Genomic DNA, 14,343 nt, shown 5'->3' on the forward strand with positions numbered 1-14,343 from the left:
TGTCTTATCACAAAATTCTCCCAAAGCTCTATCCTTCCTTCAATGTATAAAAGGATACTCCTTTTACTCTCAGTGCCAGATCTTACCTTCTCCCAACTTTTCTTCACTCCTATACAACCATTTGCCCATATTGTCCATTCCACATCTTTTGTAACACACTCCATTACTACCTTTTGCTTATTCTATTCAGTTTAGTCTAGTGAAAACAAGTGCTTCATTTTTGCTGTAAACACTACCTTCAGTTGTTATGTTGTAGAAGAATGCAATTGGTGACTTAACCAATTTATTTTACAAATATCCTTTTAAAAATTAACGAAATATTTAATCATTTTACCATTTAAATACTTTTTAAACAAAGTTGGAAAATATTATAAAGGCTTTCAGCTAATGAGCAGGACTGTAATGCTGATACTGTACCCTTCCCCCTTAGCGATAAGTAGACAAACTTACCTTTAATTTGTATATTTTTGCAGGGGTGCTAGTTCAACTGGACAAGATACATCCGCCTGAAGAAGATGGTCCATGCCATGATACATGTGAATGTGAGGTTCCAGGAGGAGATGGAGGTGGAGGTGGAGTTGGAGGTGGAGGTGCAGGAGGAGATGGTGGTGGAGTTGGAGGAGGAAGTGGAGGTGCAGGTGGAGGTGGAGTTGGAGGTGGAATTGGAGGTGGAGGAGGAGTTGTAGGTGGAGGTGGAGGTGGAGTAGGAGGTGGAGTTGGTGGCGGAGTTGGAGGTGCAGGTGGCGTTGGTGGTGGAGTTGGAGGTGGTGGAGGTGGGGTTGGAGGTGGAGGTGGAGTAGGAGGTGGAGTTGGTGGCGGAGTTGGAGGTGCAGGTGGCGTTGGTGGTGGAGTTGGAGGTGGTGGAGGTGGGGTTGGAGGTGGAGGTGGAGGTGGAGTTGGTGGCGGAGTTGGAGGTGGAGGTGGAGTTGGTGGTGGAGTTGGTGGTGGAGTTGGAGGTGGTGGTGGTGGAGGTGGAGGTGGAGGTGGAGTTGGAGGTGGAGTTGGAGGTGGTTGGGGATCTGGAGGTGGAGGTGGAGGGGGAGGTGGAGGTGGAGTTGGAGGTGGAGTCGGAGGTGGAGGTGGTTGGGGATCTGGAGGTGGAGGTGGAGGGGGAGGTGGAGGTGGAGGTGGAGGTGGTGGTGGAGGGGGAGTTGCAGGAGGAGGTGGTTGGGGAGGTGGAGGTGGAGGTATAGTTGGAGGTGGAGGTGGATTTGGAGGTGGAGGTGGAGGAGGTGTTGGAGGTAGTGGTGGAGTTGGAGGTAGTGGTGGAGTTGGAGGTGTAGGTGGAGATGGAGGTGGAGTAGGAGGTGGGGCTGGAGGTGGAGGGGGAGTTGTAGGTGGAGGTGTAGGTGGCATTGTGGGTGGAAGTGAAGATCCATTAGTAGGTGGAGGTGTAGGTGGTGGAGTTAGTGGAGGTGGAGGTGGGGGTGGCGGTGGAGGTGGAGGGGGAGGTGGAGGGGGAGGTGGAGGTGGAGGTGGTGGAGGTGGAGGTGGAGGTGGAGTTGGAGGTGGAGGTGGTTGGGGACATGCAGGTGGAGGTGGAGGTGGAGGTGGAGGTGGAGGTGGAGGTGGAGGTGGAGGTGGAGGTGGAGGTGGAGGAGGAGGAGGAGGTGGAGGTGGAGGTGGAGTGGGAGGGGGAGGGGGAGGGGGATGGGGAGGTGGTTGGGGAGGTGGAGGTGGAGGATGGGCCCCACCTAGATCTGGAGTAAGGCATGGCAATTCCACATAACGTGTGAATACCAGGCAAAGTGAATGGCCATTGGGATGGTAAATGTACACACAAAGTTTTAATGTATAAATGTGGACATAACAGCTAGTCACTGTTTACTGATGTACTTCATATCCTACAAGAAATTGTTCCCAACTAAATGCAGTTTATTAGATCAGCATCAGCATGAATTGTAACATTTCATTGTTTAGTGATAAAAATTCATGAATTGAAATATATTTTGCATCACACGATTGACACAGTATTATTATTGTTTCATTGCATGTACTGTACGTGGACGAATCCTGTGCACAAACAACAATACGAATTTTTGAAGATATGCACTTACATAATCAATATCCAACAGTGTGATGTTTTCATCAGTTACTGAGCTGTTTTATACCACTATAAAATGAAACGTTTTGTGCCTTATGTCACTGTCAGAAATAAAAGCTACTGTTATTGAAAAAAATGTAGCGTAACTGATATATTCCTGCTGAAAACGTAAGTTCTACGACTGAAAATCCCTATTACAGATTTGACTTATAGCATGTAAACCGATTTACACTTTTTGTTATCCATGAACACAAGGAATACCGACTTCCCTCTGAAGGTTATACTTACAGCGTATAAAGAAATTTTTGCTTTCCATTATTCCTGAACAACAAGAATACCTACCTCTCTATGAAGGGTATCAATCTGTAGCTGGTGAAACAATATTTTCAGTTATTAACTGCATGGTTATATCACACTTATCCACTAGCCAAGTTTTTAGCACTTTGCAATCAGAAACTGGTAAAAAACAGTCCAGCAAAATTCTGCAAGATGTTTGGTAAGACATATGGACTAACATTTAACATTTTCTCCTCACTTTGACACGAGATTTATAAAAAACTATTTTAATTTTAAAACTCTTTATTATTTACTAAGCAGCAGATCAGATTTATTAACGCGCTAACTTAGTATTTCTGTATTAAAGTTAAAATTGTAATTAGGTGCTACACTATGTATTCTAAGCTTCATATAAAATGAAATTATGGCCTTTACTAGATACATAATGTAACTTTCTGGGAATTTTTGTTTAACGATAATTATATAATATTCGATCTGCATCCTTACAAACCATAGTACGCTCCTATTAACCAGACACTTACCACCACAATGGCGTCCAGCTGAAGGTACAAAATATCCCGCAACTGCAGTGTCCTTGGATAATTTAGTTCTTTTTACAAGATCTTTGATCTGGTGCTGAAGTCCTGCTTGGTTTGAGAAATTATAGAGTTCCATTGGCAGCTCACTCCATTTGTTCCCCAACGGAGATGGTCAATAGGGTGTTCTTCGTCTGATACCGTGTTGAGCTTTGTAATGGAATGCACAGTTATAGTCAAAGGGGAGTCGACTTTTAAATACAGTGTCTGCTCTGTTTAAATTTCTATTACTAGCGCAAGTACATCCTAAGATGCACTGAATTTAAAAAACTACTCTCTATCATAGACAAATCTTTGACCCATATTCATTATATTAATTAACGAGCGCAACTGACTACAACATGTTAGATGAAAGTTATCTGACCAGTCACACTTGCTTTAATACTACAACGGAAAATAGCATGCAAAGCGATTCGAAATTGGACATGCACGCATGTCCAAAGGAAAGCTACATCGTTTTTCTTAACAACATAGGAACTGCAACATTGTATTTATCCGCTAATATCAGGGAGCGACTTTCATTTAAAATCCCCCCCTCCCCCGTACGGGAATCACATAATGTGTATACGAGTACAGGTTGTGACTCAGGAACGACGGCATATAGAAGTATGGGTCTGGCTGTGAGTATGCACAGATGTCCAAAGAATTTAAGGCGACCGCTGACATAAAGCGGGAAATCCGATATTGGCCCGGCATAAATTTTCATTATCATTATTCCATTATACAGTTGACTGTTGTTAGTATTCGTAACTGCAAATACATTTCATGTAAATAGTGAATGTGTTTTAATAACACTACTTCCGAAGAATCTGGACACTTATTAGTGGAGATTAATACGGCATGTGTCAATCCTTCACGTTTATCTCAACTTCAACTCTGCTTGGGATACTTTCAATGAGGTGTTTGTATGTCTGTGGGGGAATTGCACCTCATTCTTCCTCAAGAGTACAAACAAGAGAAGGTAGTGAAGTCGGGTTCTAGGATCTGGAGCGAAGTCGATGTTTCAGATTGTCTCAGATGTATTCCATTAGGCCATTCCGTTTCAGGATTGCTACTGTCCACAAAGCTTTGCCTCATAGATGCTGTTTTACGACAGGAAGCACTGTCATGCTGATTCAACCATTCTCTTCAAACTGTTCCTGTACTTTACACAGAACACATTGCTCTAAGATTTGTGAATCTCCTTGTGCATTTAGAGTATTATTAAGCGCAGTAAGGGCAACACACCCCAACCACGAAAAACAGTCCCATACAGTAACACCATGCCTTCTGAACTTCACTGTTGGCGTTACACATGATGGCAGGAAACATCATCCAGGCATACAGCGAGCGAACTCAAATCCAGCCATTCGATTGTCATAGGGTATTACGTCATATATCACTCTAAATCACTCTTTTCCAGTCATCCACAGTCCAGTCGCCTATTTACATTCCCTAAAACGTGGCCTAGCGTCGACTACAGAAATGTATGGCTCACGGCCGTCCGCTGTAGCCGAACGGTTCTAAGCGCTTTAGTCCGGAACCACGCGACTGCTACGGTCGCAAGTTCGAATTCTGCCTCGGGCATGGATGTGTGTGATGTCCTTAGGTAAGTTAGGTTTAAGTAGTTCTAAGTTGAGCCATTTGTGGCCCACGAGGTGCTGCTCCCAAGGCACAGTCATTATGCTAGCTGGACTGCTAGCACCACTGTAGAAGCCAGGATTTCTTCTGCTAATTTCATATGATATTCTACAACCACCCTGCGAAGTATGTGACAGTCTCTCTGGTCTTGATTTAGTTGTGGCTGTTCCTCCGCATTTCCACTTCACAATAACATCACCAATAGGCGACTTGGGCAGCTTTAGAAGTGCTTAAATGCCCCTGATATGTTGCTTGTCTGACGTTCAATGGCTTGTCCATGTTCGAAGTCACTCAGCTCTCCTGACCGACCCATACTACTGTTACAGCTTCTATATTGACAATAAATTACTTCAAGAGATATTTTCTACTCGTCGAACCACATTTCGTGACATCTGGTGCTCAGTTCCATGTTATATGAGCGTTCCTGAATACTATTGATAAGACAGAATATAGTCGGTCACTGTGCTGTGAGGATGTTACCCCAGACTTGTAATTAGAACAGTCAAATATGGAACATTGAACACAAACATTTTATAGCATAAAGTGTAGCGCCTTTCAAGTTGTACCAACGTCACAGCCACCTTACTTACAGAAATATGGGTTATGTAAGTAGGTTGTAAGTGCTGGTACGGATCATGATCCATTTACGAGTATAACCTGTTTCTTATCTAGTGTCACATTACACACTTGGGCGACTAATATTGAAGGTCTCTCACCACTCCACTCCTCCCCAGAAAATCACTGGGATTTGATCTAAGGGAATCCCATCCCAGTCCCCTCCTTCTCCCTCTCCTCCTCCATTCTCCTACTCCCAGAACTAATGAGATTCAAGCACCCCTTCCCCAACTTCATCGATTGTAACTGGGACACGTGAGTCGGTGGGGTATACTCTAGAGCTGGACAGCCTTGGGCAAGGATCAGGGTGTGTCTCTTTGTTAACAACAGACTACGTTAACCGATATCACCCAAGGCCTATTGGTAAATAACAATTTAATATTATGTCATTCGAGGCACCAGCACAGTCCACACGCAGGAAGATATGCATGTACTCTCATTCTTGCATGTTTTACAGAATTTTACGTATTTTTCCATAGATTCCACAATTTTTCGTATTTTCCACAATTTAAGTATTTTTCAAAATGTTATGTGTTTCATTTAATAACACGATCTCTGTCTCTCTGATTCCGACTTCACGTCGACATTTTACGTATTTTTGCACATTTTTCGTGTTTTCCCCAAATTTTAGGTATTTTATCCAATTACGTGAGTACAGTCCCACTGCTCCCAAAGTCACGTCGACGTCATGAGGCTCTCAGCCAATCACATTACTATTGTGTGTGTGTGTGTGTGTGTGTGTGTGTGTGTGTGTGACGTCACAGTAGTGTGTGAGGTACAAATGAATACAGTGGAAATAATGTCATAGCGAATTCTATATGCATAGCAGTTTTACAGATTTCTCACCAAAGTTATAGTAATTATAGGAAATACTACACCACAATACATAAACCCCTGTTAACTCACCACTATATTATATTGTGTGACATCATAGCAAAAACTCTGATGCTTCCAACCAACGATATGATGCGTAAAAAGATTAGCAGAGTACGACAAAATGCGCATCTTGAGTGCATTACATTGTTTCTAAATTTTATTCTTGCGAGTTATTCGATAATTTTTGCAAAATGTTAATCTAGCCGCTCATCTAGATGAAATTTGTGGGTCCGTCTTCCTGGTAAGATTAGCGTGGTGGGAACATAGCAGAAATACCACAGATAGATACACAAACTCTTGCAAAGCCATCCTTACAGTACTGAGGTGCGGTGAAACAAGTTCATTATCATGTTGGCAGCAATAACGACGTTATGGCAAAATTATGACGCTTTCAACCTAGGATACTGTGTGTATAAGATTTAGCACAGTACTGCAAAATACGCAACTAAAGAGAGAGACAGACAGAGGGGGGTGAACACATTAATCCCCTCCACAGCAACGAGCGAAAAATTTTGCACAATATATGCGTTATTGTCTCCGGCCTGGTGCCCTGTGCAAAAGGCACTGCTACATAAATCTGGCATTCAGTGAGGCGACATCCCACCACAGTAAACCAGTCGTAACTCGGCGGCGCCTACACGACCACCTGCGGAAATCTGTGGAACGACTTCGAGGATAAATGTTGCTAACAGCTGACAAATAATTATAAAGTCCATGAGTAATCGTAGGCATTTATGAGATCTGTTCGGAAAGTAAGGTACAACAAGTCGTGAAAAGGAAAGGACAGTGAAAATCCGATGAAGCTTTCCAGAGATGTGGTGGATAGTATCTCAGTATATCTGTCGATCGCGTCACGTCACTCTTTTCAGTTCTGAGCATGTAGTGAGCACGTGAAGATGCCTAAAGGAACAGCATCCCCCACCAACTATGGGTGCGCCCTGCGAGGTTGCGCCTGATTTCATGCAACCTCACGTAGGTTACAATGGCATGTAGTTCCTTCTTCATGAAACTTCTCGGCCGCACACTGCAGGGACAATGTTGAGGTCTCTGCAACGTTTTCCGTGGGAAGTATTTGATCACCCACGATGCAGCCTGCACTTGGCTCCCTCTGATGTTCATCTCTGCTCAGATAAACCGCTGGCTATGAAGACATCATTTTGGCACAGCTAACGAACTGCAAAGTAGCATAGAAAAGTGGCGGAAGGCATAGGCGGCTGTCTTCTATGACGAGGGTATTGGAAAGTGGGTACACTGCTACGACAGATGTCTGTGTAGGTTCAAATGGTTAAAATGGCTTTAATACTATGGGACTTAACATCTGAGATCATGAGTCCTCTAGACTTAGAACTACATACACCTAACTAACCTAAGGACATCACACTCACCCATGCCTGAGGCAGGATTCGAACCTGCGACCGTAGCAGCAGCGCGGTTTTGGACTGAAGCGCCTAGAACCGCTCTGTCACAGCGGCCGGCGTCTATATAGGAATGGCAACTATGTATAAATGTATCTGGAAGGGGTAGAAAACCGTTGCAAATAAAACATTTTTGATTTTCATTGTGGTTTGCATTTCGCGACTGATCTGACCTTAGTTTCTGAATAGCCTCGAATTAGAACACCATACTGATATTAATGCAGCGTGGTGGAATCGTTACACATCTACGACGGCTCAGTTTCTGCCTGCCATAGCTGCTAGTGTATACTAAAGCTTGTTTCCCAGCCTAGGTTCTATAGGAAGTAATATGACAGCCGAATTGATTTCAATCATCCGGCAGAGTAATTCAGAATTCCACCATTAGATAGTGTACAAAACAGCTACCAGTACTGGTGTTTTGTGTAATTATTTTCACGTTAAAGCTATAGGCACTGTTTTATAAGCCATTAATGGTCCTGACTGTCTTCTTTTTTTTTTCAAATAGTGTATCGAGGTACTAGTATAGCCTCCTGCCATTACCAAATAATCCATTAAAACTAGTCTTCTAGATTATGTGCATACTGTGAGGTAACGAGTGAGTTGTGTCGCCCTGAAAATATTCTAAGGTCGGAGTTGGCGTGGCCATAAGGGCCGCACGCAAAGCCGGGGATCGTCTGCGACCGCGTGGTGCCGTACGTTAGCCGGCGCAAGAGGGACAGCCCCAGCGCGTGGTCCAGGTCGACCATGTGACTGGGAATTCCATCTTAACGCTGTGTCGCGGAATGGGCTTTGTGTCGATGGATGAGATTTGTATGCCGTGGAGTGCCAAAGATGGTGGACTTCGTGAAACCATAATGGTAGACATTTCACAGTTCGTATAGAAATTAATAGTAGCCAGATGAATCACGATACCGCAAAAAGAAACATGTGCATTACCATTATTTGCACGACGATTCTGATGGTGTAATCAGATTTTCATTATCTTTATTAAGGCTTAGTATCTGACGATAAATTATACAAGTAACACCCAGCAACGAATTTCCAAAATCTAAACGGTTCATCCGATTTTGTCGATCGACGTGTCTTTAGAAAGCTAATTGGTATAAATTACAGGCATGTAACTTGAATAGTACATGATTTATTGGAGGTCGAAGGGGCCGACTACTATCGATCGCGTCAGGCCATAAGTGCTCCACATTTACACGAAAAAAAACGGTAGCAGCATGCTTATCAATATATTTATTCATCTATGTCTTTGTTTATATCCGATATATACTATTCGTGAAGACATTGGTCAAATATTTACTGTGTTTTAGAAAGCACAGAGACATTGGGCTACTGCCCTACTTATGCTTCTATTCCTTTGATATACGTTCATTTTATTAGTTTATATATTTAATAATGTGTGTTAGAGCATGTTTACGGTCCAGTCATGGGAATATTTTTTAATTTCAAGTTATTTAAATGTAAATCCAGTACTTCGAATGTGTTTCATTATGTTTTTGAGTGCGCGTTGGCTTGGAGACAGGGTAGGAGCGCTCTAGCCAAACACAGTGATCATTCCAAAAAGGACATGTGGAGAGACTGTATGGAAGTGGGAGAGGAGCATCGTTTTGAGAGAGGACAGGGGAATTCTGGGCAGTACGGGAGAGGATACGAGAGTGTCCTGGACAGTACGGTGCGACGGACCCACAGTCGCGGGAAAGACTTGGAGAGTTGAGTAGTTTGCGCGTGGTCATGGGAGATACAAACATTGCGTAGTGACGACTTGCGCACTTGTGAGATTTCTGTGGCTTCTGCAGTGAAGACGTAGTATGCGTTTAGAAGTGAATATCTCACGAGCTATGTTATTGTTCATAACTAATTACGTGAAGTAGGAATCTATTGTTCCTGTTATTCAACTTATATTTTATTTAATTGCTGGGCCTTCGACACCAATAAGTGTTTCACATTAATAAAAGGCATTCTTAAAGGTACTTCTGATATCGTACTCGTCATTTAAAGTCGTTAAAATAGTACCTGCAGAATTTATTTAATTGAAATCTTTCATTTATAAATGTCTATGTTACGTCAAAATTCGCAATTGCCGAGTGATAGGATCCTTAGATCATTCGATCCGTGTGTATATCCATATGGCATATTGTTAGACTCAGCAGTATTTGGCTTGTAATGTGGCAACTACGTATCCCAGCCCCTAGACAACAAAATCAGCCAAAACTTTTAATATTTCAACTCTGAGTCTGTGGGTACGTAGTTGAGAGCCACCACACCACCACTTCATTTTATTTGAAAGCCCGCAATTGGAGGTTTCTCGTCTGAGATTTGTGTCCTGCAAAGTGGTAATACCTATGCTCTCTGTTATTCAGCGTACTATGCGAAATGTGAAAACCTTTGCAAAACCAGTAGATATTTCTGTGTAGTGAACCTCTCACAAATCACAGTTTGAGATCGGTTTTTTCCGCAAATAGGTATCTGGAAACAGTGAAATTGCGCAGCTATTTTCACAACTAACACATGCTATTTGTAGAGGTCTTAATCTATCACGTTAAAGGGAATTTGCGCGGGGGCTCAGAGTCTAAATAAGTTGAGTGCAGAGAACAGTAGCGGTTAGCGCGTTTAACGGACAGCGGTATCGGAGACAGTTGAAACACGCGGTAACCGGCAGCAGCTACAACTACAGCAGGCGACTTCTCCAGTGGCGGACACAGATCGACAGCAATACGACGGCAGTGTCTTGGAGTACACCAGCGCAGTCTTCGGTGTCGTCTTCCACTACAACTGACGGCATCACTATGGTAGAGGGAACCATCTCATATCAGATAAGTGCCCGTACAAATAGTGAGATAGTGTTTAACCCTAAGGTTGAAGCTCCACTTATAGATCTCGCGAATATAAAACAGTCACCTAGTATGTGTAATTCTGAAAACGGAAGAGAGCCGGTTAGTCGAAAATCAGATCGCGAAAGTGTAACTAGTAGGGATTCAGGCAAGGGGAATGAGTGTGAGGGAGATATGATGTCTCAACTAATGCAAATGATCCAGGGATTGGGAAATAATATGAATACAACAGCAAATAATATCGGTACAGTTCAGACTGATATGGGTACAATGCGAACTGAAATAATTTCCGCTATGAAAGAGGAAGTTGAAAAAATTATGGGTAACCTTGAAAAATCAGTTGATGATGAATTAAAATGTGTCTGAGTGGATATGGGGAAAATTACAGATGAAGTTGTAATAGTAAAATCTAAATTCGAATCAGTGGAAAAAGATCTTGGGGAAAAATGAATAAGATACAGATGGAACTTGGGGGCACGGTAAGCGACTGTATAAAAGCGCAAGATGCTCATAAAAGCGATATAAATTTTGCAGTTAGTGACATTGCCAATCGTGTTGGTGGGGGGTGTGGGGGAGGGGGAGGGAGAAGAAGTGGGCAAAATTAAAAATAAAATAGAGTCCAGTATCACTAGTGAAAATGAATTTAAAAAACAAATGCAACAGATAAATAGTGATTTAAATTCGTTAGCCTCCCAAAAGGCCATTCCAGTTATAAATATCCCTTGGGCAAATAGCAGATCTGTGAAATTTACACAGATAACGGAAGATATTCTTGGCTGCGTGTAGGGATGCTTTTGTTCACGGCATGTCGGACGAAGCCAAAATAAAATATATAAAACGGCATTTGGAGGGAGACCCGCAGTCTTGGGCAAATATTAAATGTAGTTGGTGCGAATCGTACGAGGAGTTCGAAAAACGTTTTCTGAATACATTTTGGAGCGAAGCAAAACAAACAAGGATCAAAAATGAATTTTTAAACGGGCCGAGTTACAGGTACAGTAATGGGATGATGAGAGATTTTTGCAAGCACGAACTTGGCAAGCTTATGCATGTGAAACATCTATTGTGGATTCAGTGGAAATCACCACGTTAAAATGGCGATTACCCGAAACTTTGCACTGGGATCTTGTTCATAGTCCATGTGATTCCGTGGACGAATTTCTAGAATTTGTTGAAGTTAAAACCTCAGAGGAAACCGGGTGGTAGTTATCAAAATGGGAATCCAAATAATCATCACCAAAATAATAATCATGAGAGAAAGCAAGGGAAATCTCAGGGAGACAGTAGCTGGAATGAGCAGAATGATTGGAGAACGAACAGGAAAGATAACTTCCGTGAACAAGACCCAAGTAAAGAGTCTATATTTAACGGGGGAAACTGCGTAACACCCGGTCGCGAAACTGATGTTCGCCACATCTCAGGTCCGGGGATGGCGATCTGAACAGGCGATGAAAAAGACTGGAGATAATGGTAATGGTAGAAATTTTGATAGGTTTGGAGAAAGACAACAAATATGTAATATGGGGTATTTAAGGAAGGCAATAAAGATGGCTCTTTCAATAAAAGCAAGGGGTAACGGCGGAAGCATAGATTTGTGACAGATCTAAGTACAAATAACGGGAATAAATTTCGGGGAATGATGTAAGTTCTGAATATGTAATGAATGAGTGTGTGAATAGTGGTGAATGGAAAGATTCAGTGGTTCAAAAAGAAGTTAAAGGGGAGATGAATTTTGTGCAAGCAAATTATGTGGAGAGTTCTGAAGACGTATTAGTAAACAGTAGCAATTGCAGTAAGGAAGGTGTTGTAGTAGCAAGTATTTGTGAGTCGGCGAGAAGCGTCGATGTTAGTGAAGGCGGCATCGCTTTGGTTTCCCCAGCTGCAAGTGAGGGTGATTGTGTTCCAGCGGAAACCGTCAATGTTATTAAGGGAGGCTCAGCATTGGTCCCGCCAGCAGTTGAAGTTAAAAATGTATCGGCAGACGTAGATGATTTCTGTTTAAAGGAACAGAGCAATTGTAATTTATGTAATTATGTAAAAGCTACTGGTATTGATACTTCAGAGGAAGGAATTTACGCTTTTCTACTCACGAAAGAAGGGGAAATGAAACTTATTGATGAATGTGTGGATCTAAAACGTTTGTCAGAGTGTGACTGTGAGAATGTATGTAAGGTACGAGGGTGAGTCAAATGAAAACTTTAAATATTTTTTTAAATATTATTTACTGTGCAGAAGTGGTACAAAGCTGTATCACTTTCATATATAATCTCCCCCATGCTCAATGCTAGTCCTCCAGCGCTTACAAAGTGCATAAATTCCTTTAGAAAAAAATTCTTTTGGCAGTCCGCGCAACCACTCATGCATCGTGTGGTGTACCTCTTCATCAGAACGGAACTTCTTTCCTCCCATTGCGTCTTTGAGTGGTCCAAACATATGGAAATCACTTGGGCCAAGGTCTGGTGAGTATGGTGGATGAGGAAGACACTCAAAATGCAGGTCTGTGATTGTTGCAACTGTTGTACGGGCAGTGTGGGGCCTTGCATTGTCATGTTGCAAAAGGACACTTGCTGACAGCAATCCACGTCGCTTTGACTTGATTGCAGGCCGAAGGTGATTTTTTAGGAGATCTCTCCAAAATGACGCCTTTTCTGTCCCAAAAGAGTGTCAGCATAACCTTCCCTGCTAACAGTTAGGTTCGAAACTTCTTAGGTTTTGGTACTGAGGAATGTCATTCAGTGTCACTCGGCGGTTTTGCTTCACTATGGCTTCAACTGCTGCAATGGTCTGTGGAGTAACAACTCGTTGTGTCTGACCTGGACGAGGAGCATCTTCCACTGAAGTCACACCATTTGTGAACTTCCTACTCCATTTGTAGACTTGCTGCTGTGACAAACATGCATCACCGTACTGAACCTTCATTCGTCGATGGATTTCAATAGGTTTCACACCTTCACTGCGCAAAAACCGAATAACAGAACGCTGTTCTTCCCTGGTGCAATTCTCAAGTGGCGCGGCCATCTTCATACTGATAACGCGACGGTATGTGTGCATCTGCACTATGCTGCCACCTACAGGCCATTCTGCACGCTTTTTGTAGCACGCTTACCAACTTACAGAAAAACGACGCGAAAATTCGATTTGTTATTACAAATTTAAGGTTTTCATTTGACTCACCCTCGTAGAATCGGGGGTTAATCTGGATGCAAAGTGTGTAGAAATGGCCCTGTGTACTCATTTTTGTCCGATCACAACGGTATGTAGCAAGTCTGGAAGTTCCAAAATTGTACGACAAGGTAGCAGCAATTTGTGTAGTGTAGCGGCGGAGGATAAAGTTGTGTACGATTCACATAAAGTTAATTTGTCGATGGAGGAAAGTAAGGTTTCTAATGTGAATTTATGTAGTGATTTAAATGGTGTACCAGCAGATAAGGTTGCTGAGATGAATATTTATGGTGATGATGGCTTAGGCATCGATGTATTATTTCAGAAAGGTAAAGTGTTTAACAGTGAATTGATGTGTTATTTGTTGAGGCTGAACGTGTTGATATTTTGGAGGGGAAAAGCAGTAAAATTGTACATGCTGTGGGTAGTGAATCGCAGAAATGTGCAGAAGAACTAACAGAAAATTTAGAGAGGGCTGAAGTAAATAGTGTGGATGGGGATAGTATGTGTAATGAAGTTCGTACGAATTGGTATATGAAGGAGAAGTGTGATTTTAGTGTGACTGATTGGCGTTGGTACGGCAGAACGTTACGGTCGTTTCTGCCGCATATGTGGAAACGAGAGAAGTTTAAAATTGGTAGAGGTTTAGAAAAGGGAAGGAATGAATTTGGGGTGAAGGAAATATTTAATGAATTATTTTGGGATAAACATGAGATTGAGGAGTGGATAGAAAAGGATGTGTGTACGCTAGAATTGGAAGAGAAGGGACGAGACGTAGAATATGATTTATTGAGCGAGAAATATTTAGAACGAAAGGAAATGGTAAATGTACAGCCAGTTATACTTCGCTTAAGTGTGTAGGGAAATGCGTAGAATTTGAATTTCAGAGTGAAAAGGGCAAG

General features: G+C 42.4%; 1 protein-coding gene across 1 annotated transcript; it reads right to left on the reverse strand.

The window, feature by feature from the left end:
* Positions 1 to 483: 483 nt before the first annotated feature.
* LOC126184264 (basic proline-rich protein-like) lies at positions 484 to 13,514 on the reverse strand. The gene is made up of 2 exons (XM_049926637.1): positions 13,454 to 13,514; positions 484 to 1,700 (listed from the first exon to the last, which is right to left on the reverse strand). The coding sequence occupies exons 1-2, from the start codon at positions 13,512 to 13,514 to the stop codon at positions 484 to 486; spliced, it is 1,278 nt and encodes a 425-aa protein (XP_049782594.1).
* Positions 13,515 to 14,343: the final 829 nt, after the last annotated feature.

The sequence above is a fragment of the Schistocerca cancellata genome, chromosome 4, assembly GCF_023864275.1.
Source record: "Schistocerca cancellata isolate TAMUIC-IGC-003103 chromosome 4, iqSchCanc2.1, whole genome shotgun sequence".
Taxonomy (NCBI): Eukaryota; Metazoa; Arthropoda; class Insecta; order Orthoptera; family Acrididae; genus Schistocerca; species Schistocerca cancellata.